A 26333-nucleotide genomic window follows, 5' to 3' on the forward strand; every position below is an offset into this window, starting at 1 on the left:
CACAGTTCAGGAAGTTAGCTGGTGAAGGCCGGAGGCAACATACATGGAAGCGTGAACTAACTCCAGGTGTCAAGAGGCAGCTTCGCAATCTGTAAAGGTGTCAGACAGAAAGAGAAGCATGTTAAGCGGGCACGCCTTTTCCAGATCTGTAGAGGTTGGCTTTGCCAGCTGTACCACCTGAACTGGAAAAGGGATCGTTTTTGTGCAACAGAATATCTTAAAATCACTTCTCATGCCAGTTTTGGCCCGTCTTGTTTCTCCTGTGTTGTACTATTTGTGTGATCACTACTGTCGTGAAGTTCCTCCCAACTCTACTTCTGTGGAAAGTGCATGACATCATCCTATACTAAAGAAGACATAATTAACTTTTTATCATGCACAGGGCTTTACTTTTAGGAAAATTGATGTTACTATTGAATTATATGGTTTTATTCAGTTAAGAAACAAGGGAACAAGGAATTTTGTCAAGAAAACCCTATTTTGTCTTTGACATTCCTTAAGAACTAATACATATTGTTAAAAGAGTTACATTTTTAAAAAGTTATCATCATGGCTCTTAAACAGATATAAAATGAACACATATCAAAGATTTATTTAACTCACTCGTAAGGGAACCAGTAAAGTATTACAACCAGTTCAAGGGAGAATTTAAACCCTCCTTTAAATAAGGAATGCTGAAATGAAGTTATAAAGAGAGGCAAAAATTGGCAAAACTGACCAATAGCCATAGGGTAATAAACAATTACATTCAAATGGATGCAAGGTATGGACTAGAATCATTTGCACAACTATCAATGTCTATGAATTATGTAGTTATTAAACAGCTCGAAGTCAAGAAAAGACCCAGAGCCTCCACACAATCAGGTAATGAGAAGGACATGCTAGAAAAATGTATTGTTTTTCATTGTCTATACCCATAATCTTTCATCCATTTCAAAGGCTTACAATTTTGTCCTACAATTTTCTTGAAGAGAAAAGTCACCAAATGGAATGAATTAGGACATAAAATGGAGTGTGATCCCCATGCACAGTATAATATAGCAAATTTGTCAGATAAATTTATTTTAGCACCTTGCATTTATTTTGTAATATTTTTCACAATCTACCATTTATTTCTAACTAAATTATTGCCGTTTCTCTTTTCTTTTCCCAAATCCTATTAGTTCAAACTTACAGCTTCCTAAACTTATTACTTCCCTCTTCTTATGTCTTAATTGCCCTTTTACAATTCCCAAAAGAAATGGGCTGTAGAAGTATAATTTACTAAAAAATTATGGATTTCAGTCTGATAATACAAGGAATTTCATTAACAAATACAAAAAGAAAGATATTTTCAAACTTTACAGCCATACCTTGGTGATATTGTGGCTTTGGTTCCAGACCACTACAATAAAGCAAATGTTGAAATTAAGTGAGCCAAGGAATTTTTTGGTTTCACAGTGCATATAAAAATTATGTTTATAATCTACTATAGTCTATTAAATGTGCAATAACATTATGTCTAAAAAACGTATATACTTTAATTTGGAAACACTTTATTGCTAAAAAATGCTAACCATCATCTAAGCTTTCAGTAAGTCATAGTCACTGATCACAGATCTCCATAACAAATAGAATAATCATGAAAAAGTTTGGAATATTGGGAAAATTAGCAAAATGTGACACAGGGACATAACCTGAGCAAGGGCTGTTGGGAAAATGGTGCTGATAGGCTTGCTAAAGGCAGGGCTGCCACAAACCCTCAATGAGTAAAAAAAAAAAAAAAAAAAAAAATTCAGCATCTGTGAAGCATGATAAAATGAGGTGTGCCTGTATTAATTTGTGTGTAAGTTATATATGGAGAAATTCATTTTAATGGAAGTATAGTCTTAATTCTTTGTCAGTAGAAGCAGTCTATTAAATGTATCTGGAGAGGAGAGTAATTTTGTTTTGCTTTACATGCGACATGCCTCAGGGATTTTTATTTTATAGGGATCCAATGGTTATAGAAGTAAAATGAAAGTGATTAATCTTTTTTGAAAGATAGAAGCTGATGTTTTGTGCATTAATTTCATATTTAACCAAAGGGAGAGGAATATCTGTTGCCTCAAAATTGAAGTATCCAACGGTGAAAGTTTAAGCAGAGGAGCATTTTTTTTCTCTAAACATACTGAGCTTCCATGGCCACAGATGACATAAATCACTGATTGATTGCATTTAGAGAATCCAAAAATAGGCTATCCATGTGGAATAACAATACTGTTGAAGTTTATAAAGCACTTATTCTGTTGGCAGATAAAATGATATGCTGATATAGGGCTAGCAACTGTTTTCCATGCGATGCATGTTACTATTTCTCAGCACTCCTAGTCCCTGGATGTTTACATACTTATGGTGAAAGTGTTTTAGAAAAAGGATGAATGGCATTTCTTCTAAAAGCAACCCAAGAGCTTGCTCTTGGGCATATGAAACAGTTTGTGCTATGCTCAGACGTAGTTTAATATCCCTGTAGAAAAATTTTCAATAAGTTGACAAAGATGAACATGTCAGCTCTTGTTTTTAAAAATGTTCAAGATTTCAGCTTCCTGACCCCATCAAAAAGTCTTATGGGCTCAAGGTTGAACATACCTTGTATTGCCTGATGGCATTTGATGAAGCAAACAGGTGCATTGTGTTACTAATCGTATTTAAGGGAAAACCGGAGTAAAGCATTTAAATGATCTATTAACAGTAATATTTGTACTATCTCTACAATTCCAACAACTCAGCATTTTAAAGTTCTTCTCAAACTACATGTTTTATTGAGCTAATGTTCTATTTGTACTTTACGTAATTTGCAATAAACAAAAGAATAACTGAATGCTTATTATCTCTTGAGGAGTAAAGCCGTTAAAACTGGAAACCGATCAGTAGGATTGCTCAGTGTTCTGAACTATTGTGGGAAAAAGTAACACAAATGACTTATTAGCTATGTCTTTCTTTATGAAAACAGGTTTTAATATTTGGGCCCAAAAGGTAAATAACCAAAGTACCTTTTAAATTAAAAACATTTTTTCATGGTTACTTTAAAATTTCATGTTTTAAATGAGTAAGATTTGGCTATTTTAGCTTACAAAACCAAAAAGGTTATTTTTCATAGTTCTTTTTTAAACAGCAGAGATCATGTGTTCTATTTTTGATAAATTGTAGGAAGGTGATTTTCTTCTCTGTTACATGAAAAATTTTGAAATTATATTTCTGTTGTCCTCTATACTGCTATGGAGTTTTACATCTAAGTTGTTTTTTTTTTTTGTTTTTTTTTTTTTTTTTTGAGTTTATGCTGTTTCTTTGGTCGTGGCTCTGCAAGACCAAATCCAATAATTGATAAATTTGAGAAAAAAATAAGTTAAATTCTAAAAATAAACACTGATTTATACGTAAGTGTATATTCCAAGAATGACTCTCTTTATTTTTTCTTTGCTAACTTTCCCTACAATAGCCCATCTAGTACCTCTCACATTCTACTGGCTGTCTGAAGAATCTGGGCCTAGAAATTTGCCCCTCGTGAAATACTAGAGATCATATTATCCAGGACCTTCACCCACTCCATTCCATCCCAAGAGGAGAAGTGACATGCCCTAAATTAACCTTGGTAAAAACAACTGTGACTCTGAACCCTTGAGGCAAGGACTTTTCACTGCAAAGGCCATCTCTCCCATGACAGCAATATACGTTTTTGGTTTTGTTTTTTTTTAAAGATTTTATTTATTTATGTGACAGAGAGACAGCCAGCGAGAGAGGGAACACAGCAGGCGAGTGAGAGAGGAAGAAGCAGGCTCCCAGCAGAGGAGCCCGATGTGGGACTCGATCCCGGAACGCCGGGATCACGCCCTGAGCCGAAGGCAGACGCTTTAACGACTGCGCTACCCAGGCGCCCCTGGTTTTGTTTTTATCTTTTCTAGTTTTTTGAGATGTAATTGACATACATCACTGTATAAGTTTAAGATGGTCCAATATACATATATTATGAAATGATTACCACAACAGGTTTAGTTAACATCCATCATCTCATATAGATACAATTTTAAAAAAATGTTCTCCTTGTGATGAGAACTCTTAGGATCTATTCTCTGGAATTTAAGTTTTAATCCTATTAACAGACTGTTTTCGAGTTGGTGGTGCTAAGAAAAAAAGATGTGCTTTTATTTTAAAATTGCAAGTCACTTAAAAATACTGTTTTGATTATTTTAACTTTTTAAGTAAGTCTTTTTATTTTAGAACAGTTTTAGGTTTATGGAATTGTTTGCAAGGTAGTGCAGAGAGTTCCTATAGACCTCTCACCTAGTTTTAATTATCATTAAGACCTCATATTAGTATATTTGTCACAATTAATAAACCAATATTGATACATTATTAGTGACTAAATCCATATTTTATTCATGTTTCCTCAGGTTTTTTCTAGTGCCCTTTTTCTATCCCAAGACCCCATTCAAGTCATCGTATTACATTTCGTAGTTGTATCTTTAGTATTTTCTTGGTTGTGACAATTTCTCAGACTTCCCTTGTGTTTGATAATGGTTACCATTATCAATACATTGAAGAATATTGGACATATATTTTGTTGATTGTTCCTCAGATGAGATTTGTGTGATATTTTTCTTGTGGTTAGACTGGGATGATATATTTTGAGGAAGAAAACCATAGAGGTCAGATTCCGTTTTCATCATATCCTACCAAGAGACCAACATGAATCATTGCTATTGATGTTGACCTTAATCACTTGGCTTTTGGTGGTGTTTGTCAGATTTCTCCATGGCAAAGTTACTCTTTTTGTCTTCCCTTTCTATATTGCACTCTGGTAGAAAGTCACTATGCACAGTGTGCACTTAAGGATTGGGAAATTATTCTCCACCTCCTTAAGAGCAGAGTATCTATATAAATTATTTGAAATCCTTTTGCATGGCATATTTAACTGTTCTTACCTATTAATTTATTTAGTTAATCATTTATTTTTATCAGAATGGACTCACAGATATTTATTTCATATTTCATAGTAACCCAGTGCTACCTTATTTATTTTGTTGTATAAATTGTGCTAGCTTCAGCCATTGATAGATTTTTCAGTTGGTTCCTTTAACCCTTTGATATATCCCTCATTATGTGTGTGTGTGAGAGTTTGCGTGCGTGTGTATGCATGTGTGTGTGTGTACATGCATATGTGAACACTTTCTTGCTTTCTGGCACTCCAAGATGCTTCAGGCTTATCTTGTATCTTTCCTGCCTCAGTCCTAGAATCAGTCATTTCTTCAAGAGTTCTGGCTCTTTCATTGGAGAATGGTATTAGGAATCAAGATCTGGGTGATAGTTGTGTTCGTTGCTATTGGGATGTCATTGCTTCTAAACCCTCTCAGCTACCAGAGCAGAGAGATATATCTGTATATAGTAACCCATGTATGTATAAATATCCATAAATATTTCTCTGTGTAGCCTTCTGTATATATAGTAAGCTAAACATGAGTTCCTACTGATGTCTCCAATTGTAACACATTATACCTGTATCAGTCTAGCTTTGCTTTCTATTAACTCCAGCTTCACCAGTGAAATATGTGGCTCCCAGCTTCTGTCATCCATTTATTTCTTTGTTCAATTCCAGAATATATGTATAGTAGTTTCAGAATTGTTAACATGTATATACATAGGGAAAACCTTTATCAATTAGTGTACAGTATTTGTGCATAGTTCTTTTTGCTTTTGGTTTTACAGACTCCACTCATTTTCAGTTACTTAGGTTAGAACCTTATTCCCCACATGTAACCTTCAGTTTCATTTCATACATCTGTAATGTATCTACTTTCTTTTTTAGTATTTTGCCTTCCATCTTGGGATCCCCCAACCTTCTAATTGATTTTTTTTGTTTGCTTACACTAAGTTTTATGCTGTTGTGTGAAGTTCTATAGGTTTTGACAAATGTTAGTGTTTTGTATTTACCATTATAATATCAGAATTGTTTCACTTCCCTAAAATAGCCCCTCTGATTCACCTATTCAACCCCCTATTTCCCTCCCAAACTCCTGAAAAACTGTAACTTTTTGAGACTCTAGATTGGGACTAAACATCAGAGGTAACTGCCACAATCAAGAGATAGCAAATAGGATGTTTCTCTCATACAGGAATCATTTTAAGCAAAGTGGACATTCAATACTTGGTGATATCATCTTTCTTAGAAATCAGGAGTTGTGGGCCCTTATTTTTATCTTGTCAGTATTTGTTTGAACAAAATAAACAAAATACCTCAAGCTGGAGAAAAAGATTATTGAAAGAGGGGGAAGATGATGTGAATTTGAGAAGTCAAAAGAGTAAATTGACAGGTCATACTGATTTTGTTTGAACATTTCAAAATATATTTGAAAAGATTTTCTTACATCATGGCTCAATAAATTTGAAATTTAGAGGTAACAGAAGTTATCCATGTCCTTAGGGACTTTCCACATTATTTTTGAAGTAGGAGAATATGAAAGAGCAATTACTATGCAGTAATTATTACGTTGGTACAATAGGCACATAAAGGAATAGAGGAGTAGTTCTGTCTTCCCTGAAGAAGGCTTTCAGTAGAGATAACATCTAAGCCTTGGGAGAAGTGTTAATGTTTGAGACAGATTAATGAATGTAGGCAGGAAGTATAACATGCGAAAACATATTGGCAGATCGGACAGAATGACCAACCTGAGGAGCTATCAGGTAACTGTAGCTGGAGTGGAAGTGTTAGTTGAGGTGGGATGGAGATGGAAGTGGTGGTATAATGGGGTAGACACATATAGATCATAAGGGGCCTTGAGTTTAGATTTTATCCTAAGAATTATGAAGCCAATGGAAGATTATGAAAAGGTTATGAGTACATTATATGGCGTCTTCAAAAGCCCACACTGGCAGGAAACTGGTGGGGAGAATTACGAAGCAACTTGACCCTAGAAAACATCATAGATGGCTACGATTGCAGTCAGGGTGGGAGAAGATGAGGGTCTGCTTTAGGGAAATGACAGAAAGCACAGAGCAAGAAGGAAGTATGAGAAGTATCTTTAAAAAATAAGGAAGTGAGAAGAAGAAGAAGGCAGTGAAGTAAGTAGTACTGAAAGGTAAAGTTGAGAATGTTCTCTAAATCCTACAAATCTTTATTCTAATTAAAAGGAGTTTGAAAACTTTGATGGCAAATAGGCACATTTTGTGCAATTTTATACTGAATATTTCATTGTTGTATTTCTAAGCATAACTTGCCAAGATTTCCATAAAAATATTAATTCAGGAAGGAACAGAGTCTAGATATTTCCTCTTACTAAGATATTAAATCTTATTAAAAGGGGAATATAAAAAAATGAGTTCAGAATTTATGGCATGACTGACATGAAAATGAATTTAAACTTAGAACTCTTCTCCGTTGTGAAGAAATTCTTCTTCTTCTTCTTTGTTTTTTTTTTTTGGACATGTAGTTCATAAAGCAAAAGTATTCACCCATGTTGGTATTCATGATATCCATCTAGAGTTTAATCCAGAATGAACTTTTTCTTGGGCAGGATGAATCTTTAAAGCAATTGCAAGTAGTTCATCAGCCGTGGATCTTGCCAAGTGACACAGAAAGTGAAGGAGTAGAAGCAGAACAAGATAAACGTGAGTAGACATTGCTGTTTACTGACAAATTGCTCTTAGCCAAAGGAAATCCACAACGAAGGTATCTCCCTTTCCTAAAATTAAACGCCTGCAAAAAATTCAGGCTTGTTTAGGGAGACCATGGAAAGATATGCTCTCCTTCAGGTTAAGTCTTGATTCAGTGATGTTTTCATTGTGGTGCAGAAGCTGCAACCTGACCTTGCAAAGAGGGATAGGTAACACCTCAAAAGAAGGAATTATTCTTTCTGAAGACCAGCACAGAAAGTCCATTTGGAATGTGAATCTTTTATAAATATTGTGGAATTAGATCAGTGATAATTTGTGATTATTAAACAATTTTAAAATATGTGAAGTTCCTCTCATAATTTATTATATGTGAAATTATCATTGTTGGTTAAATGAATGAGTGCATGTACATAGAAACTCTTGTAAGCTCACAAAACAAATTAATATTATAGAATTTAAGACAAATAGAACATATAGCTCTTGATCTAAATCTCTAGATTATAATCTTAACAAAGGATGGATTACTCTACCTTAGCATGACACAGTGCGTGCTTTCTAGGGGTTTACTGACATTGTCAGATATATGGGCTCAGCAATCCAGATGACAGGTTGGAGTCTGGACTATATAGAAATAGCATCATTAAAAAAATAACATATCAAAATTTACTGTTTTTAATCAATGGTAGCCTGCAGAGAGAAATAAAAATTGTAAATGATAATGTAGCTCTCATGATAATTGGTGTGAAGTGATTACTTAAAAATTCCCCTAAGCCATAGCTACCAGGAATACCTACTATGTTATACAAACATTATGATTCCTTACCCAGGGGGATCCAGGAAATTACTCTTCGGGATTAAAAGGCATTTAAAAATATTCTTATTCCATTTCCATAACTGTAGGCTTACGTGTCAGAGGGAGCATAGACAGGAGAGGCACGTAAGACAGAGTGCTCAGGTAAGAGGAGGCATGTGCCAAGAAGTGTCACTTGGCTGGCACATTCAGAAACAGAGAATAATATGGTGACATTTGATAGATTCGCTTTGAGGGAAACAACACCTTCCTCAGACAACAGCTGATAAAGGCTCAGAAAGTAGGCTGTACTTTAAGCAATTACAAAAATAAAGAGAACATTTTGAAGATCTTCAATGCAAGCGATCCTGAGTAAAATGGTCTAGGAAAAGAGCAGCATGGACTACAAAGGAGAGAATCCTCCAAGTAAGAAAGAATTAATAGTAGCCCAAAGCTTTTATGAAAACAAATGCAAACACACTTATACCCGCTCCCTACTCTCCACACATTTAAATATACATAAACACTATTCTACACTTCGGATTTAGTCGTTTTCACCAAATTCTTTTGAATCCTTTATAAATTTTGTGTTTTAAAGAAACCCTTCAAGGTAATGTGTATGTGTTTTGAATAAATGCAATATATATACAATTTTGCTCTATCAGAATCAACGCATAGGTGCCCAGAGTGAGTAAGTCCAGTGGGACGCACAGTATGTTAATTTTATGAGTATGCTATAACTTATAATGAGCTATAACTTAAAAGCAAGAACATAATCGGTCAAAATAGTGTATTTAATCCATGTGCAAATTTAGACTTATTTTATCCCTTAAATCCAATGCCTCCAATTAGTATTCAGTCTAAAAAATAGCTTAAAAATGCAAAGGAGATTAAAAAAAAATCCCCAAAACTTTCTTTAACCCTTGTTGTCTAATCATATTGCCTTTCTGCATATACTTTCACAAGATTTTGATAAATTGCAATAATCTCCTCTTCCACTAGGATGCAAAGTTTTTGAAAGAATCTGTTTATATATTGACAAACACAATAAGACCTCAATAAATATCAGAATAACGAATGAATGAATATATTTCTTTGATTCTTTCTAATTCACTTATCAAGACAGTTGGAAATTTAAACATATAAAATAAATAATAATTGTGACTGAATAATTGCCATAAAAATTATTTACTGTTTTTAAAATTTTAATATTGGATTTATAGTTTAGTCATGGCATTTGCCATATGGTCTATCAATCACTCTAAGAAAGGCCATTCGTCAACTCTTCTAACCAGAGACCTAGAACCAAAAATATTTGATTTCAGCAGTGTTGTACTTGGAGGTGACCCTTGACAATGGTAAATTGTTTGAAATAAAATCAGGGTTTAAAAATAATTAGGTAGTAATAAGAACCATCTGGAAATGGAATGCTAGCTAGCATTGTAGCCAAGCTCATAGCACAGAGATGCAAATTCTTCTCAAGAACAGCATCCAACATTCAGGTGCTGGGACAAGTGTAAGATGGAGCCACGAAGGCACTAACATCTCCACTAAACTTGTACTCAATGCATGTGGTGTGTGAAACAGCTGGCAAGTTATGTAGAGATCATCTACCTCTTGATTTTCTCAGTGAAAGAAAATTAATGACATAAATATATGTGAGCCCAACATCTGATTTAGAGTCTAGAGGCTCATATATTAGAAATTTATGAGTGAGGAAAAGGACAAGATTCATCATTCCAACAGTAACACCTGTTTCTTGAGTCAGCTTTCTATAAATTATACCTAGGTAATTTTGTAGAATTTTTTCATTTCTCCTGAGACAAAATTATCATGGCAGAAAGCTTCCAAATGTGAGGATCTTTGTAGTAGTGCATATTTCTTATTGCATCATTTTAAAATAAGACAATTCAAATAAGTTAAAAGAGACAATTTTTAGGAAAAGATGTTTTGAATCATTAAATGGGAAGCTTTAAAAACTTTTATTATAAATAAGATAAGCAGAAGCTTTAATTAAATAGGTTTTTTCTTTATTCTGCTTTTGTTTAAAAGTATAAATCAAAATTTTAAAAAAGTCATGCTAGGAGTATGTTTGTTTTTAATCTCTTAGATTATAGTGTGAAGTCACTAACTCCTATCACAGATATTTGAATCTACTGTTTGATGTTCATATTCCTGGGCTTCATTCAGACCTATTGGATCAGAATCTCTGATGGGACTCTGAATTCTGCACTTTTAATACACCCTCAGGTGAACCTTGATTATTTTAAAGATTGAGAACCAGCGGAACGAAAAGTCCAATGAATCAGAGGGTTGTATTTTCAGAATTGTCTCCATGGTGTTGTTCGATTTTGGACCTTATTTCTCTAGGCTGCTTTTCTTATCTGTAAGTTAAATTCGGATGTAAAATGTGAGAATGGAGAAAGAAGGCTGAAATTTGAAGGAATGAATGTGGAATGAAATTGAGGTACAGGCTCTCCGGTCAGTAGGTTCAATATATACATGGACACAAATAGCTACCATCAAACCAGCCAGCACCCTCTAATTATATTGTGGGGTTTTAAAACTTGAAAAACCAAGCTAAAACAACAACAAAAAAAGAAAAATGTAAAGAAAAAAATGACAAATAGCAGATGCAAAGTGTGATGGCATAAATTAGTCCAAATACTTCATTAATCCCAAAAAGCTAGTGTATGGAGTAAAAAATAAGGCAAAGTGCTACTTGATTGTAGCTGAATTCCTGAGATTTGAGTGTAGATCAAACAGAATGATAGGTGTGAATATACTTTGTCAATTTCTGTACAAGTATAGTTTATTATTAATATAACAAAATTATATTCATAAGCTTTGAGGGTCTCCAGTGATCAAAGTAAGTTATTTTTCAGTCTATTATTGTTTTTTCTTGTTGTTATGGCCCTCGCTACTTTTTGTTTACTGACTTCCCTGAACTAATTTTTAAAGTCTATATTATTTTTGCTTTACCTACTGAAGTCTCTGCTCAGTAGCTGAGTAGTCAGCTAATGCCTGGACAAGGTATTGAGGCACACCATGGACACTCCAGCACTTTACAACGTTGCTTCTACAGAGCTTCTAGGTCAACAAGAGGTGAGAGATAGAGCCTTCCTAGGGCTGGGCAGATGCATTGTACTACACATACAGGGGGCCTTCTAGATCCTCAGGAATATGTCAGATCTTTTGAAAGCTGCTTATAGGTGTCTCATCCACAAGGCTTTCTTTTTTTTTTTTTTAATATTTTATTTATTTATTTGACAGAGATAGGAACAGTCAGCGAGAGAGGGAACACAAGCAGGGGGAGTGAGAGAGGAAGAAGCAGGCTCATAGTGGAGGAGCCTGATGTGGGGCTCGATCCCATAACGCCGGGATCACGCCCTGAGCCGAAGGCAGACACTTAACCGCTGTGCCACCCAGGCGCCCCCCCCACAAGGCTTTCTTTTTACTATTTATTTGTTTGTTTGTTTGTTTATTTATTTATTTATTTATTTATTTATTAATGTGTGTGTGTGTGTGGTAAACCCCTTGCTTGCCCCAGTTGGTATCACTGCTTCGGGCACATGGTAGTAAAACTGTTGCCTCTAATTGTTTTTGACAAATATCATAGGGACTGAGTTTTTCACTGAGTGAGCTCTAATCCAGGACAAATAAAGAAAAAACATTCAAGTGAGGATTTTGCAGATAGCTTCTATATAGGTCAAACAGTGATAATTCTCTAGATACAGGACATCTGGGGAAACTCCAAACACATTCTGCCCCCTCTAGTGGATCAGAAGCTGCTTTTTTATAGCTACCATCATTGCTGAGGCTGCTGGTTTTCAAGGCTACTGCAGAGTTAGAGAGAAGGCTATTGATATTGGGTAAGTTAAAATCCTACACGGCTAACTGTTCTCATTGAGATTCAGCTGCTTTTCTTTAATAAATGTTCTATGGATTATTGCAAGTCTTTGGTTAATTTCTGGAGTTGTGAAAAGTTGATTTTGGTGATTTTTGCTAATGTTCTCATTGCTTTTTAGTGGAACAAAATTTTGGAGATCCCTACACCCACATTCCAGAAGTGCTTCTCCTCTCCTATTTTTCCTGATTTCATCAACCCAATTTTCTCTTTGTTTGAATGGGAATATGATAGCTTCATAATGGGCTATAGGACCAGATAACATCTATTTCTTTAAGTCTTAATTTCATGATAAGCTACTAAAAACAATTTTGTAGTAAAATGAGTTTTGGGACTTTATACATATTATTTAATTTGAGAAACTCTCAGTTGTTATACCAATGGTATAACAACTTTTCAAGAGGAGTGAAACAGTTCTACACTTTTAAATGAATAGATCAAGTGTAATCAGCATCTTGGCTTAAAATGAGACAAATTATTTTCCAATGTTGACTTGAAGACAAGCTATACAGTCTTTTCTAGAAGTCACTGGGTGGTCCTGCAGCAAGATCTGCTTGACTATGTATAGTCCAGAGTTTTTTGCATATTTACTTGAGTTCTTTTTTGCAGAATACTTATTAACTTCTGTTTTCAGAATGCTTATAATTTTCAGAATGCCTATTAACTGCTGGAAAAACAAATGTTCTAGGATTTTAGGAAATGCTAATCTAATCTAATCCTCTCAATCTCAGTTCTCTTAATTTAATGAAGAAGTTGATTCTCAAACAGATTGTAAGTTTGTTCATGTCACCTACTTAGTAGCAGATGCCAGGAGTAGAATCAAGAGTTCTTGTTTGGGCTCAGTGATGTTTACTCTTATTGCTTCATCCTTTATTCATGACTTCCTTTGTTCCTGGTAAGGGCGTGACACAGTTTATGCTGTCACCCTTGAGAGCCAAAGTGCTAGGGCAGTATAGGGCTACAGCATTCTACTGTCCACTCAGGATGTGGTGTGACCTTTGTTCTCCTTAATCTAACCTCACATTACTCCTTTCCAGGTAGCCTCCCAAGATTTGTATTTGAGCAATGCTTGAGGCGGTGGTGTTATTGTACCACAGCTGATTATTTTACCAGGTCCAAGATAAGGTACTAACATCCTATCAAACGAAAGAGTAGGAAAGGATATGTTAGGGACAGTGGAATGCAGATAACACAAAGACCAAAATGAGTTAATAGCCAATTATGGATAGGTGTCAGGCTTCATGAGACTTGGAACACAGAGTTTATGTATTAAGGTTGTGGGATCAGAAATAGGGACTAGAAATATATACCTCAGGAGATAAATGAGACAGGACTTCAGTATTTTGTTCTTATTTAAAGGTCAACCGGATTATCCTACACAATACTTGTGTTTGTAGACAAAAGACACACATTGGAAACAACCAAGAATAAAAAATAATAATAATAACAGTAATACAATAAAAATAGCACAAGAATAACTAGAAAGATGAGCTCTAAAAGTAAAAAAGATACAAACTTCTGGAAGACTGTATTAGGTTATTTTTAAAAACCAAAGGAAATCTTGATGATTTTTAATCTCACTTTTCACATTAAATCTTCTAAGAGTGTTCAGAAAATTCTAAAGCTTCTCCTAAAAAATTCAGGGCTTCTGAACTCATACCAGGCAATAAATCCTATGAATTAGGCATTTGCATGTTTGGTACCTGTTATCATCATAAATATTTAAAGATTTATCTTTAACCAATAAATATAAAAGTAAGTTAATAATTACTGTTAATCGTTGCAAGCAAAACATTCTAATGTCAAATTGTAATTTTTCCATTATAATAGTGATTGTAGAGAATTATTTTAGCTATAAGTAAGTTTTTGCAATTTCTAGAGGCCAAATGCCTCTGAATTATTCATGGGGCATTCTTACTTTGAAAGGTTTCCCATGTCTGTGGTAAAACCTTGATATTATGAATGGTTCAACTGATTTCTATCCTCCTAGAAAAAAATTAAAGGGTAATATTTAATAACATATAACACTTAATCTCACCAAATAAACTATTATTAAGTGTAATAGAAAAAAGTGTCAAGTTGCTCTGCAATTTATAAAGTTACATTCTTCAGAACAGATACAAAGTTTACCTGCTCTATTTATTGACATTTCCTTGTCACACACAGTAATAGTAGTCAGAGCATTTCATAACAAGTATCAGAGAAGGCTGTATTTAAACAACAGAACCGTTCTTTTGTGATGCAGAATTCTTTGGATTAGAGTACTGTATGGAGTTGAATTCTTTAAAACTGAAAATAGAAGATACCTGGTCCAATTTTTGGTTATTTAAAAAAAAAAATCAAAGTTATAAATGAGTAGCATAAGTTTTTAATCCTTTTACCAAACACTCTTTGTTTGTCTTGAAATATTCTTACATTTGCTCTAGGTGTAGCCTGAAAATATAATAATGAAAACAAAATGAAGGGAAGTCTAGTTCATTCTCTAAGCTTGATGGATTTAGCTTATAGGCAGTCTTATATTAGATGAGATATATCTTTCACAAATGAGAAGAATGTATTGATTGGTTGTAAGTAAAATCTATCTGTTCTCCATGAATTTTGTTCTGTGTATTTTCAGTTACTGTATGAACTTCAGCTTGTTCACACCAGACAAACTGGTTCCATAATTTTCCCTGACTTGTTTTGTAACAATGACCTGCTTCACTTTCACAAAAATGAAACAGACCTGGACATTTTTGTCCCAAACTAGGATTTTTTTTAGTTAAGATTCTCCAATATGTTCCATATGCTCCATAAACCAGATTACCTCCTTAGAATCTCCTTAGAATCATGTTTATGAATCTTAAAATTCAATACACATTAATGAGAAGCTGCTCTGTGTTGGGCTTTATAGTATGGGATATATAAAAAACAAAACAAAACAGAAGGTTATGCTCCCTTTTCTCTAGTAAGCTAAAGAGAAGTGCATAAGCATCTGTAGCATAAGGTATACTGTTTTTTAAAAGATAAATAGAATGTTAAGGAAGCCAAAGGAAGGAAATATCATATGAAGTTGGCAGTAGGAACATGTAATTAGAGAGATCTTAGTGAAGAAGTGGTGTTTGAACTAAGAGATGGGTAAGACTTTGAAGTACAGGGCTGGACAAGAATGTCATATGAGCAAGGACATGAACGTAGGAAGAGCATTGGTTATGTTTGGTGGCCCAGGGAACTAGCAATTCATACGTTTAGGGAAAAACACTAGACACGGGATCAGAGAGAAATAAGTATAGAAAGGTAAGTCATGAAAAGAACACAGAGGGTGCAAATTATAAGGATAAAAAATGTGAGTTGATAAAATAAGGAGTGGAGAAATCCTTACATAGGGAGGAACTCTGATGAGAACATTCATGTTCAAAGCTTTGGATAACATTAACACAGATGATGAGGAGGTCCAGGTATTTGGCCCTTTACACATTTCTTAACTTGAGAAGAAAACTAGTTTTTAAACTACCTGTGCTCTAGTGCTATTTCAAAAAGAGATCACCATCTCCCTAAGACGTGCAGTTTTTAAAAGACTTATAAAATAAAGTGGTAGTATATGTATACAATGGAATATTAGCCATAAAAAAGAATGAAGTCTTGCCATTTGCAATGACATGGATGGAGCTGGAGTATATTATGCTAAGTGAAATAAGTCAGTCATAGAAAGGCAAATAACATCTGATTTCACTCATGTGGAATTTAAGAAACGAAACAGATGAACATAGGGGAAAAAAAGAGAGGGAGGCAAACTAGAAAACAGACTCTTAACTATAGAAAACAAACTGAGGGCTGCTGGAGGGGAGGTGGTGGAGGGATGGGTTAAATGGATGATAGGTATTAAGAAGGGCACTTGTGATGAACACTGTGTTGTATGTAAGTGATGAATCACTAAATTCTACTCCTGAAACTAATATTACACTGTATATTAACTAACTGGACTTTAAGTAAAAACTTGAAATAAAAAAATTAAAAATAAAAATAAAGTAAAATGAGTCTCTTGTATGCAGCAAAAAATAATAAATAAGTAAATAAATAAATAAATCGCTTTTTAGAAGTTATGTTCTTTACTAGGCAAAGAAGGCAAACATGGACCATAATACAGCCCAACTTATAGGAGGTGAACTATATCATTGTCGAAGTGTTTTTTAAAACTTTGTTGTTATTGAGTATAGTTGTTAACCTATCAACTAAATATCACTAAATATATGTAACTCGAGCTTATAATTTTAATTCTTTGAAACATAATTAATTTTAGAGTAAACTCTTACCCAAAGTCTCAAGGTGTGCATGATTTATTTTTTTATATTTTTAATATTTTTATATTAAAAGACATAATTATCAGAAATTTGGTTTGCAAATGTTGTCTCCCAATCTTTAGGTTACCTTTTTTATTTTGTTGTTTTCTTTGCTGTGCAGAGGCTTTTTAGTTTGATGCTGTCCCACTTACTTATTTTTGCTTCTGTTGCCTGAGCTTTTGTCATGTCTAAAACATTATTGCCAAGACCAATGTCAAAGAGTTTTCTCCCTGTTTTCTTCTAAGCGTTTTACAGTTTCCAGTCTCACATTTAAGTCTTTAAAATATTTGAGTTGATTTTTGTGTATATTGTGAGATAAGGATCCAATTTCATTTTTTTGCGCGTGGATACACAGTTTTCCCAAAACCATTTAAAGAAGGGACTGTCCTTTCCCCATTGTGTATTTTTAGCAGTCTTGTTAAAAACTAGTTGACCATATATGCTTGGGTTTATCTTTGGACTCCCTATTCTATTCCATCGGTCCATGTGTCCATTTTTATGCCAGTACCATACTGTGGATTACTATCACTTTGTAATATAATTTGAAATCAGTAAGTATGATGCTTCCAGCTCCATTCTTTCTCAAGATTGCTTTGGCTATTAGGAGTTTTTTTGTGGTTCCACAAGAATTTTAGAATTTTTTTCTATTTCTGTGAAAAATGCCATTGGAATTTTTATAGAGATTGCATTGAACCTGTATATCACTTTGTACGGACATTTTAGCAATATTAGTTCTTCCAATCTATCAGCATAGGATATTTTTCCATTTATTTATGCCTTCTTCAATTTCTTTTATCACTGTTTTATAGTTTTCAGTGTACAGATCTTTTGTCTTCTTAGTTAAATTTATTCCTAAATATTTTATTCTTTTGAAGTATTGTAAATAGAATTTTTTTTTTATTTCCTTTTCAGATAGATCATTTTTAGTGTGAAGAAGTGCAACTGATTTTTGTATGTTGCTTTTGTATTCTGTAACTTTACTGAATTTTTGTATTAGTTCTAACAGGTGTGTGTGTGTGTGTGTGTGTGTGTGTGTGTGTGTGTGTGTGTTTGTGTGTCTGTGTATTTGCATGGAGTCTTTAGGATTTTCTATATATAGGATTATGTCATCTACAAACAGTCATAATTTTACTCTTTGCTGATTTGGATCCCATTTATTCTTTTTTCTTGTCTGGTAGTACTTTTGTAGTACTTTTGCTAGTACTTCCTGTACTATTTTGAATAGAAGTAGCAAGGATGGACATCCTTGTCTTGTACTGTATCTTAGAGGAAAAACTTTCAATTTTTCTCCATTGATTATGATGTTACCTGTGGGAGTTTCATAAATGACCATAATTAGGTTGAGGAAATTTCCTTTTATACTTATTTTATTGAGAATTTTTATTAAACCATTTATATGATAAGGGATTAATATCCAAAAAATATAAGAAACACATATAATTCAATAACAAAAAAACCTAAATAATCCAATTAAAAGATGGACAAAGAAACTTAATAGACATTTTTCCACAGAAGAAATTGTCAATAGGTACACAAAAAGGGGCTCAACATCACTAATTATCAGGGAAGTGCAATCAAAACCACAATGAGATATAACCTCACACCCTTAGAAAGGCCTTAATCAAAAAGATAAGAGTTGGTGAAGATGTGGAAAAAAGAGAACCCTGTACATTGTTGGTGGGAATGTAAATTAGTATGTCCATTATGGAAAACAGTATGGATGATTTTCCTCAAAAAAATAAAAATAAAACTTCCTTATGCTCCAGCAAGCCCTCTTCTGGATATATGTTCTAAGGAAATGAAAGCATTGGGTCTCATTCCTGATTTAAGAAGGAAAGTTTTCAATTTTGCATCATGAAGTATGATATTTGCTATAGGTTAGTATATGTCTGTGTGTATACACTTTTTTTAGATTAAGAACATTTTCTTACCTTCTGAATACATTGAGTTTTTTTTTTTAATTGTGAGTAAATGTCAAAATTTATCAAACATTTTAATCCATCTTTAAATATTTTTCTCACTTATTATGTTAGTGTGGTTAATTTCATGGGTTAGTTTTTGAGGATGAATCTGGTATTGCATTTTGCAATAAACCTAACTTGATAGGGATCTTGGTAAAAATTTGTTTAGGATTTTTACATCTATATTTATAATTCAATTAGCTTATTTGGGCAAAAAAAGTTTTCCCTTTAACACAATTCTGTTATGCATTGGAATCAACATTAGCTAGCCTCATAAAATGTATTGGGGAATATATCCTGATGGATGCTCTGGAAATGTTTGTGTAACATTAAATTATTTTTTTAATGATTAGAGGAATTCAGTGGTGGAAACATATGGACCTCAAAATTTCTTCACGTGAAGAAATTTAATTTCTATGAATTTAATTTAATTTAATAGCTATGTAACTACTCAGATTTTCTATTTCCCCTTGTGACAGTTTTGGTAAGCTTTATTTTTCCAGAGATTTGCTCATTTCATTTGAATTTTCAAATTCATTCTTACAAAGTATTTGTAATATGCTCTTATAGCTTTTAGAAAAATGTGTTCCAGTTCTGTAGTGATGTCTCTTTTTTAATTAATTTTTTTGTTGATTATATAGTCACACATTATAGACTTAAGGTCAATGGACATGGTTCTAGCAAGTGATGGGGAAAATGTGAAAGACTGGGGATTATGTTTTAAAGTCACCACTGCCAGCAATTAACATATATTAGACATTCTAACTGTATGAAAAATGTGCCCCACCTCCATTTTCCAACCATTTGTTTCTGTGTATCATTGTGGATGTTTTATTCTGAACTATGTTCAAGTTTATTTTTTCTCTCTTTAATGCTATCAGATCTGCTGCTTAACATATACTGACTTTCAAATTTCAGTTACTGTATTTATTTTAGCATTTTCATTGGTTTATTTTTAGTGTCTAGTTCTTCACAAAAACTCTAAATATTGTCTTTAATTTCTTATTACCCATACTTATTTTGAAATCTGTGTTTAAGTCCATTATTTGATTCCTTGTGGGTCTTTCTATTCTCTGTCATTTTCTCTTGGTTTTTGATCACATGGCCTTGTCACCATGTTTATATATTTTAGATTAAGTGTGAAATTGTATATGAAATTGCAAAGATAATTTGAGGCCTAGAATGATGTTATCTTCTTCCAGATAGGATTTTACTTTGTTTCTGGGGTATTAGCAATCCTAGGTTATTTGAATTCAACACATAGTTGAGAAGATTTTAAGTAGTCATTGAGAGGGCTGGTTTATTTCTATTTTACCCTTATTCTTATAGTGTAGCCCTGCAGAGTAGCAACCCCAAACCTAGGAAATTAATCTGGGTCATCTTCCTCAGTAAGCCTGGATCCCCAATTTTTGTCCTGCCTGCCTATGAATCTTTTGCAAGTTGTCAACTTCTCAGGACTTTCTTCTGCAACTGGTAGATACCTTTAGAGGAACCATGTCCTCAAATTCCATGCTTATTTCTGTTTATTTTCTTTTTCTCCTGGATATTGACCATTTAATACCTTATTATTGATAGATCCTTGATGCTCTATCTGAATAATTGACCCAAACAATCCTGGGTATTAAATTTCTAACTTCAATATATTTCATAAATGTGGGCAAAATCAGAACATTTTCACATAATTGCATTTAGTTTCCAAAGACTGAGAAAACTTTCCTTTTTCATTGCTTGAATTTGTGCCAAACATAGTGCCAGACACATAATATATGCTTGCTGTATATTAGTAAATTCTAAGTTTTTACTTTTAGGCTAAACGTATATCATATACAATGGTTTCTATTTGTGAAAAAAAAAAGGACAATTTATCTTCTAAATCACCAGAATTTGTCTTTTGCTTCTTTTTGGGTTTTCTACTTTCTTTTACTGATATTATTTTTAATGACACTGTTTTCACTCCTGTGTGGAATTTGTTCCCAGATACCTGCTATGTTCTTACTGCGACTGACTAACGGACTCACTTTTTTACTGTGAACATACACGTGTGTCATTTATTATCTCAGTGGGAGGCTGGTTTTCTCTTTCTAGATGTTATGAGGGAGTGGGAAAAAACTAGGAGTCAGAAGACTATAAGGTGCTTCTCCATCCCTGTGGTCCCCAGGCTAATAAATTGCAGAGAACGGGCTCATACTCAGGCACATCTACAATTGCTTGGTTCCAGATTTTAATGTCAGAGGTACATTAACTACTTGGGAGTAAAAGAGAATGCTTTCCTTTAAGATTCTGTGCCAAATAATTTTTGCCTTTTACTTGCTAACCAGGAATAATGTGTCTTCATTTGTGAAGCTACAGTTCATTTTTCTGATTTTCTTAATTATTCTATGGCTTTTGAATTCAGCTTGTTGCTTCTAATATGCCTTGGCACAGGCAGAGGAGAGAAAGATTTTATAGTCCTACTTTGGGGCCAGAAGAGTGACCTCTCCCTTGGGAGGTTCATGGGTGGTAGGATTATCTTTTGCTGTGTTCTTATGTATTCTCCCAGGCTGGAAGATTTCATCTCATTTCTGCTAATTGGGGTACCTGCTGTCATACCATCATTGTTCCCAACCCACGTTTTTATTTCACTCTCCTTTTTCCTCTTCTTTCAAACATAAGTGCTTATTTACCTCAAACTAAAGGAAAAAAATCAAAGAACAAACTATTTCTTCCAGAAGATGCTCTATTTCCACTGTCTGAGCTAGACTAAAAGTGACTGGCATAGTCTCCTAAAAGGTGGAATAAAAGCTGAAATGTATTTGTTATTAGGATCTGACAAGAAATCCTAGCCTGAAGATAGGCATTGGGGCTGAAGAAACTATTTGTGTAGGCATAATAAAGAGGGTATATGAAGATAGAGGAGTTCTAAGCACAGAACTTCAGAAATAGGGCCTAATAAGTCTTTTCACGGAGAAAGTTAGTGTCTATTCTAATAGAAAAATGATTTAATAATGAATTAGGAAAATTGTCACCTAGGCTAACATAAAATAGAATTACAAAGTCTATTTGGGTAATTAGAATTATGTCATTCCATTTCTCCTTATAGCTTATTATGAGTAATGGACATTTTAAGGCTTATATAGAAACACGTGTCTCCAAAAGAAGAAAAAATGGAAGAGAACTTATTAAATTTTTGCGGGTATGTGCTATGTAGTATTTCCCTTAATCCTTGTGACAACTTAATATGTAGGTGATATTACTCTGGTTTTGTAAACTCAGATCTGTTAAATATCCTTTCCCAAGGATACACAAGAAGTGCAGTCTACATTCTAGCTCAATCCATGGCCATATGTTCTATTCCAAAAATGTCATTCCATCTCTATAAGCTAAAAAAAGGAGGGAGGGGGGATGTGTGCATAGATAGTATCAAGAGAGGAATTATTTCACTGAGTGCAGAGTTTGTATCATAAAGAAAACCCTATAGAGCATGAAAATAAGAAAAAGTGACATATAAAGAAACAAGCAGTAATACATTTGGGTAGAAAATCTGCTTTTAATATAAACTTCAACTTGATTTAGTTAAATTTACACTGTGTTCCAAACTGTTATCTACATGCAAAGTCATCCAGAAAATTAAGGGAGGCATACATGATAAACATAAAAATTAGGATTTTGACAGAATAAAATAAATAACATTTAGCAATTACATTAAGCAAGTTTTAAATCCCACAGTTAGATATTAAAAATAGAACAACTGTTCAAAGCAGGCTGCCAAATTTTTAAAAATGAGTTGTTTTGAAATGTTGACTAAATATCCCAAAACTATATATCAACTTCAGTATAATTAAACATTCTTCAGACCAAAAACATGGCTTTTCTTTATATTCTTAAACATATGTTGCATGTGACTTTCTCCTTCATATTAGGACACAAAGGATTATCCATTTGTTAACATTTAAAATAATTTTCAGAAAGTTTCTACTAGGTATGCAAGGCTTCATAACTTATAAGTTGCTTCCACGTATTTAATCCCAAAAATTAACCTATTAGGGAAAATTTATTCTTAATGTTCTTATTTTACATTGTAAGTATTCAAAACATATTTATTTAATAAATATTTATATATTCACTATTGATTTACTTACTAAATATTTACTGAATGAATTGAACAAATGAAGGAATGAATAAATTTAGTTCATATTGTTTAAGTGACCTTTGAAGATCACTTGAGAAATGGCCAAGCCTGAGTCTCTATCTTCTGATTATTCAGGGAGGCCACAATGTCTAGAAACATAGACATATATATGTAATAAGTGGTTTATCAGTCTACACAGCAGAACATGATATGTTCAGTGACATTTCATATGCTCAGTGTGTTGTTCCTCTGTCGTAATGATAATTTAGTCAGAGTTGCAATGAACATAGGGCATTAATGCAGCATTTACATCTGTCCCTACATATGCATTTGTGGTCACTTCCTCAGGTAATTTGTATCGCCATTTTTCACTGAATAGACCTGTACCTACAGCATTCAAGAAGAAAGTAAGCAGGTTCTAATCTGTAAACAGAAATATTACCTTTATTTCTAGACTTTATGACTACTCTCGCTTGCTCTTTCTTCCCCCCACCAAAGGTGTTTCATTTCTTAATCCCCCTAAGTATGGGTAATAATGAGCCATCCCCTGTATAAGTAGTGCTGCTTCACAGAGGGAAGCAGTGTAAGGCTGGATACCTAAGTCAGTTGCCACACAAGAGCAAGTGTTATGCAATTCAGAAACTTGAGATCAATTAATTCTGTCTTTATTTCTATTATCCTTGGCCACTTTGCCTTGCCCCCACTGCCCCTATCAAAATAAAATCTCCTCATGTATTTGTTTTCTTAAGCACTGTGAATATATTTCCCAGATCTTTCCACCGTGCCCTGTGGAACTGGGATTTTATTTGCAAACTGATTGTCCGTCAGTGCTATTCAGAGAACGCGCTTCATGCCCCCCCCCCCCTCCCCGGCCAAACCACTTTCTTGTGCCTTATTTGAAATGGCTCCTAGAAAATACTGCTACCCTTATAACCTTTACCAGGAGAAGCTGCTCCTTCTTTCAATTGCCGGGTGTTAAATACCATGAAGAAACATTAACATTCTACCTGAATTCTCTTCCTTTTTAGGCTCTTGCCATTTGTCTGGCTGTCCTGTTTCTTTCCTTGTCACTATCATCCTACTGATCACTTCTCTTCTTTTGTGTGGGGTGTTTACATTCGATTCCTTGCTTTTCTCTCTGCTCCAATCTTACCATTAAGAACACTTAACTGCTACTTGGCAGACTTATCCAATGCTTTACTATTAGAGTTCTTTGGCCCTCTCAAATGCAGTGATCCAAGATAATGCTGCTGCTTCTTCTTCTTCTTCTTTTTTTTTTTTTTTTGTTAAATGTGAAATTGCATCCAACTCTAAAATCTTAGATTTCTAGAATCCATTCTCTGTCCCAAACCTTCTGCCCTTGAGGTTATCTATTTCTTTCTAAACCTACACTTCAATCTGGTTCTATACCTGGACACTTCACTATTTTTTCTTCAAGTGTATCCAACCACAGCTGGCTTCCTCTTTCACCCAAAGTCCATGCTACACAGAGCAGCGACACACACAGTGTGGCCCGCAAAGCTGCAGCAGCAACAGCACCTCTTTGGAAATTTTAAGAAATGCAATTTCCTTGGACCCTGCTCCACAACTGCTAAGTCAGAAACTCTGAATAGGGAAGTCTGGCAACCTGCTTTTTAAAAAACCTTCCAGATGATTCTAATACACTTAAAATTTGAGAACCACTAATACAGAGCTTTGATTCAAGGCTCTCTTGTAAGCACCTTGACTATCTTTGGGTGGTAAAGAACATTTCAATATGAAGTCATTATTTCATTGAAAACCCTTTCGTGTGTAAGATTTCTAAAAGTTTATCAAGTTCTCCAGCTTTATTCAGCATCCACTTTCCACATACAATCATCGCTTTCAGTCCAAATCTTTTTGTAGTTCCTATCTGAATTTGAATACTACAAAACTGTCAAATATCCACTACTTAATGAATTCTTGCAAAGGTGTTTCCCTTACAATCATCCTCTGATGGGGATACTCAGCTAATTTGCTCAAGGTCATGTACATAGGAAGGGGTGGAATTAGAATTTGAAATCAGGTCTGTCTGAGTACAAAACTCATGCTTTTTCAGTTTTATTGCTGAATTATGTGAGACAGCAATTGCATTGATACGAGTGTTTGACTCTAATTAGAACAGAACTTACCAATGGATCTGTATAGATTTTTTTAAAATGAGTTATATGAAAACCTAATGTCAAATAACTCTGATAAATATCAAGTTAAATCATTTTATTTATTTAATACATAAATTTATTTATTTAACTTTGATAAATATCAAGTTACATAAGACTTCTAAGAGCCTTTATTTAATATGGTGTGTATTTTGATTCTCCAGAAAGCAGATATGGTATGCTGCTGTCCAAAATTCTTTGACCAAGGAACCATTTTTTTGTGGATCATTCGTATTAACACCATGCAGGACTAGCATTCCAAGATCTGCTTTGGAAAACTTGGGCTTAATCTATTTCCTTTCTCTTCAAGAAATGTGGATCTCCTTATCTCCCTTGGTCCCTTTAGTTCATCTGCTTTTATCCTCCATTCTATTTCCCCATTCTTGTAAACTAGAATAGTCTTGTCCCTTTATCCCACCAGGTACTGCTCTACTGCCTCAGGCATGCGTTCAGAGGAACTGCCTTTAGCATGTAATGTTACGTGCCCGGCATTATGAATAGAGTGCATATGTATTTATATGCACTACTTTTATAAATCTCATCATAACTTTGTGATGATGACATTAAATTGCAAATATGATAACATCACCATTCTGTGACATATATACAAATCTAATCCTGGCTAAGTTGTGTTAGGATAGCCGCCTGAACAGTGGTACTTTCTTGCTTAACCCATGCTGGACATAAGAATTATGGATATGATTTATGTGAGATCTTCCTAAGTCTGGATATATATTCATAACACTAGCTGGAGGGCATTTTGCCCTAGATTTTATTTAAAAATCAGCAGGAGTTTGAATTGAAAATGACTGGAGTATGGAATAAGAATATACACACCATTAAGCAGCTAACTTATATGTAATTGCAGCTCACTATACTGTAGATTTTTGGTATTAATTTTGATTAATCTTCACTAGAAATTGTTTAAATTGCTAGGGAATTATGTCTAATAGATTTTTTCCCCCTGGTCCAGCATATTTTCTCTTTTTCTCTCACTGTGCAGGTTCTGCTGATCTTCTCCTTTGTGTTCCATGCTCTTCTTGTCCTACCCTGGTCTACTCTGGTATGTTTGCTCAGGGCACTTAGTATCAATGTCATGTAATTATGGGTACTATCTACAACTGTTTCAAGTTCAGATATTTTTAATGCATAGTTCTCATGACCTCTAATGAGAAAGAGATTTCCCTCCTACTCTGCATAATGTTACCTTTCTCTTTTTGCGATGTTCTACGGATCTCAGGCTTCTCATTGAGCCTGTATTCTCCAATGCTGAGGAAGTGGGTTGGGAATTTAAATCCCTTCTCCTTGGCAGGAAAATCCCTTTTAGATAGAATCGAAATGAAAATATATTCCTCCACTGTGTGAAGATCATGGACTTTATGACAACATTAAATATATCTTAGAGATGCAGGATTTCAGAACAATTTTATATCCATGGACATGAG

General features: G+C 34.1%; 1 protein-coding gene across 1 annotated transcript in view; it reads left to right on the top strand.

The window, feature by feature from the left end:
* The window catches only part of CUNH8orf34 (chromosome unknown C8orf34 homolog), a 353639-nt gene that overhangs the window by 323761 nt on the left and 3545 nt on the right, over window positions 1–26333 (top strand). The window contains 2 exon segments of the mRNA XM_008710771.2: window positions 7527–7620; window positions 25892–25951. Of these exon segments, the coding sequence (XP_008708993.2) occupies window positions 7527–7620; window positions 25892–25951 (154 nt within the window).

Source organism: Ursus maritimus, unplaced genomic scaffold, assembly GCF_017311325.1.
Source record: "Ursus maritimus isolate PB19 unplaced genomic scaffold, ASM1731132v1 scaffold_9, whole genome shotgun sequence".
NCBI lineage: Eukaryota > Metazoa > Chordata > Mammalia > Carnivora > Ursidae > Ursus > Ursus maritimus.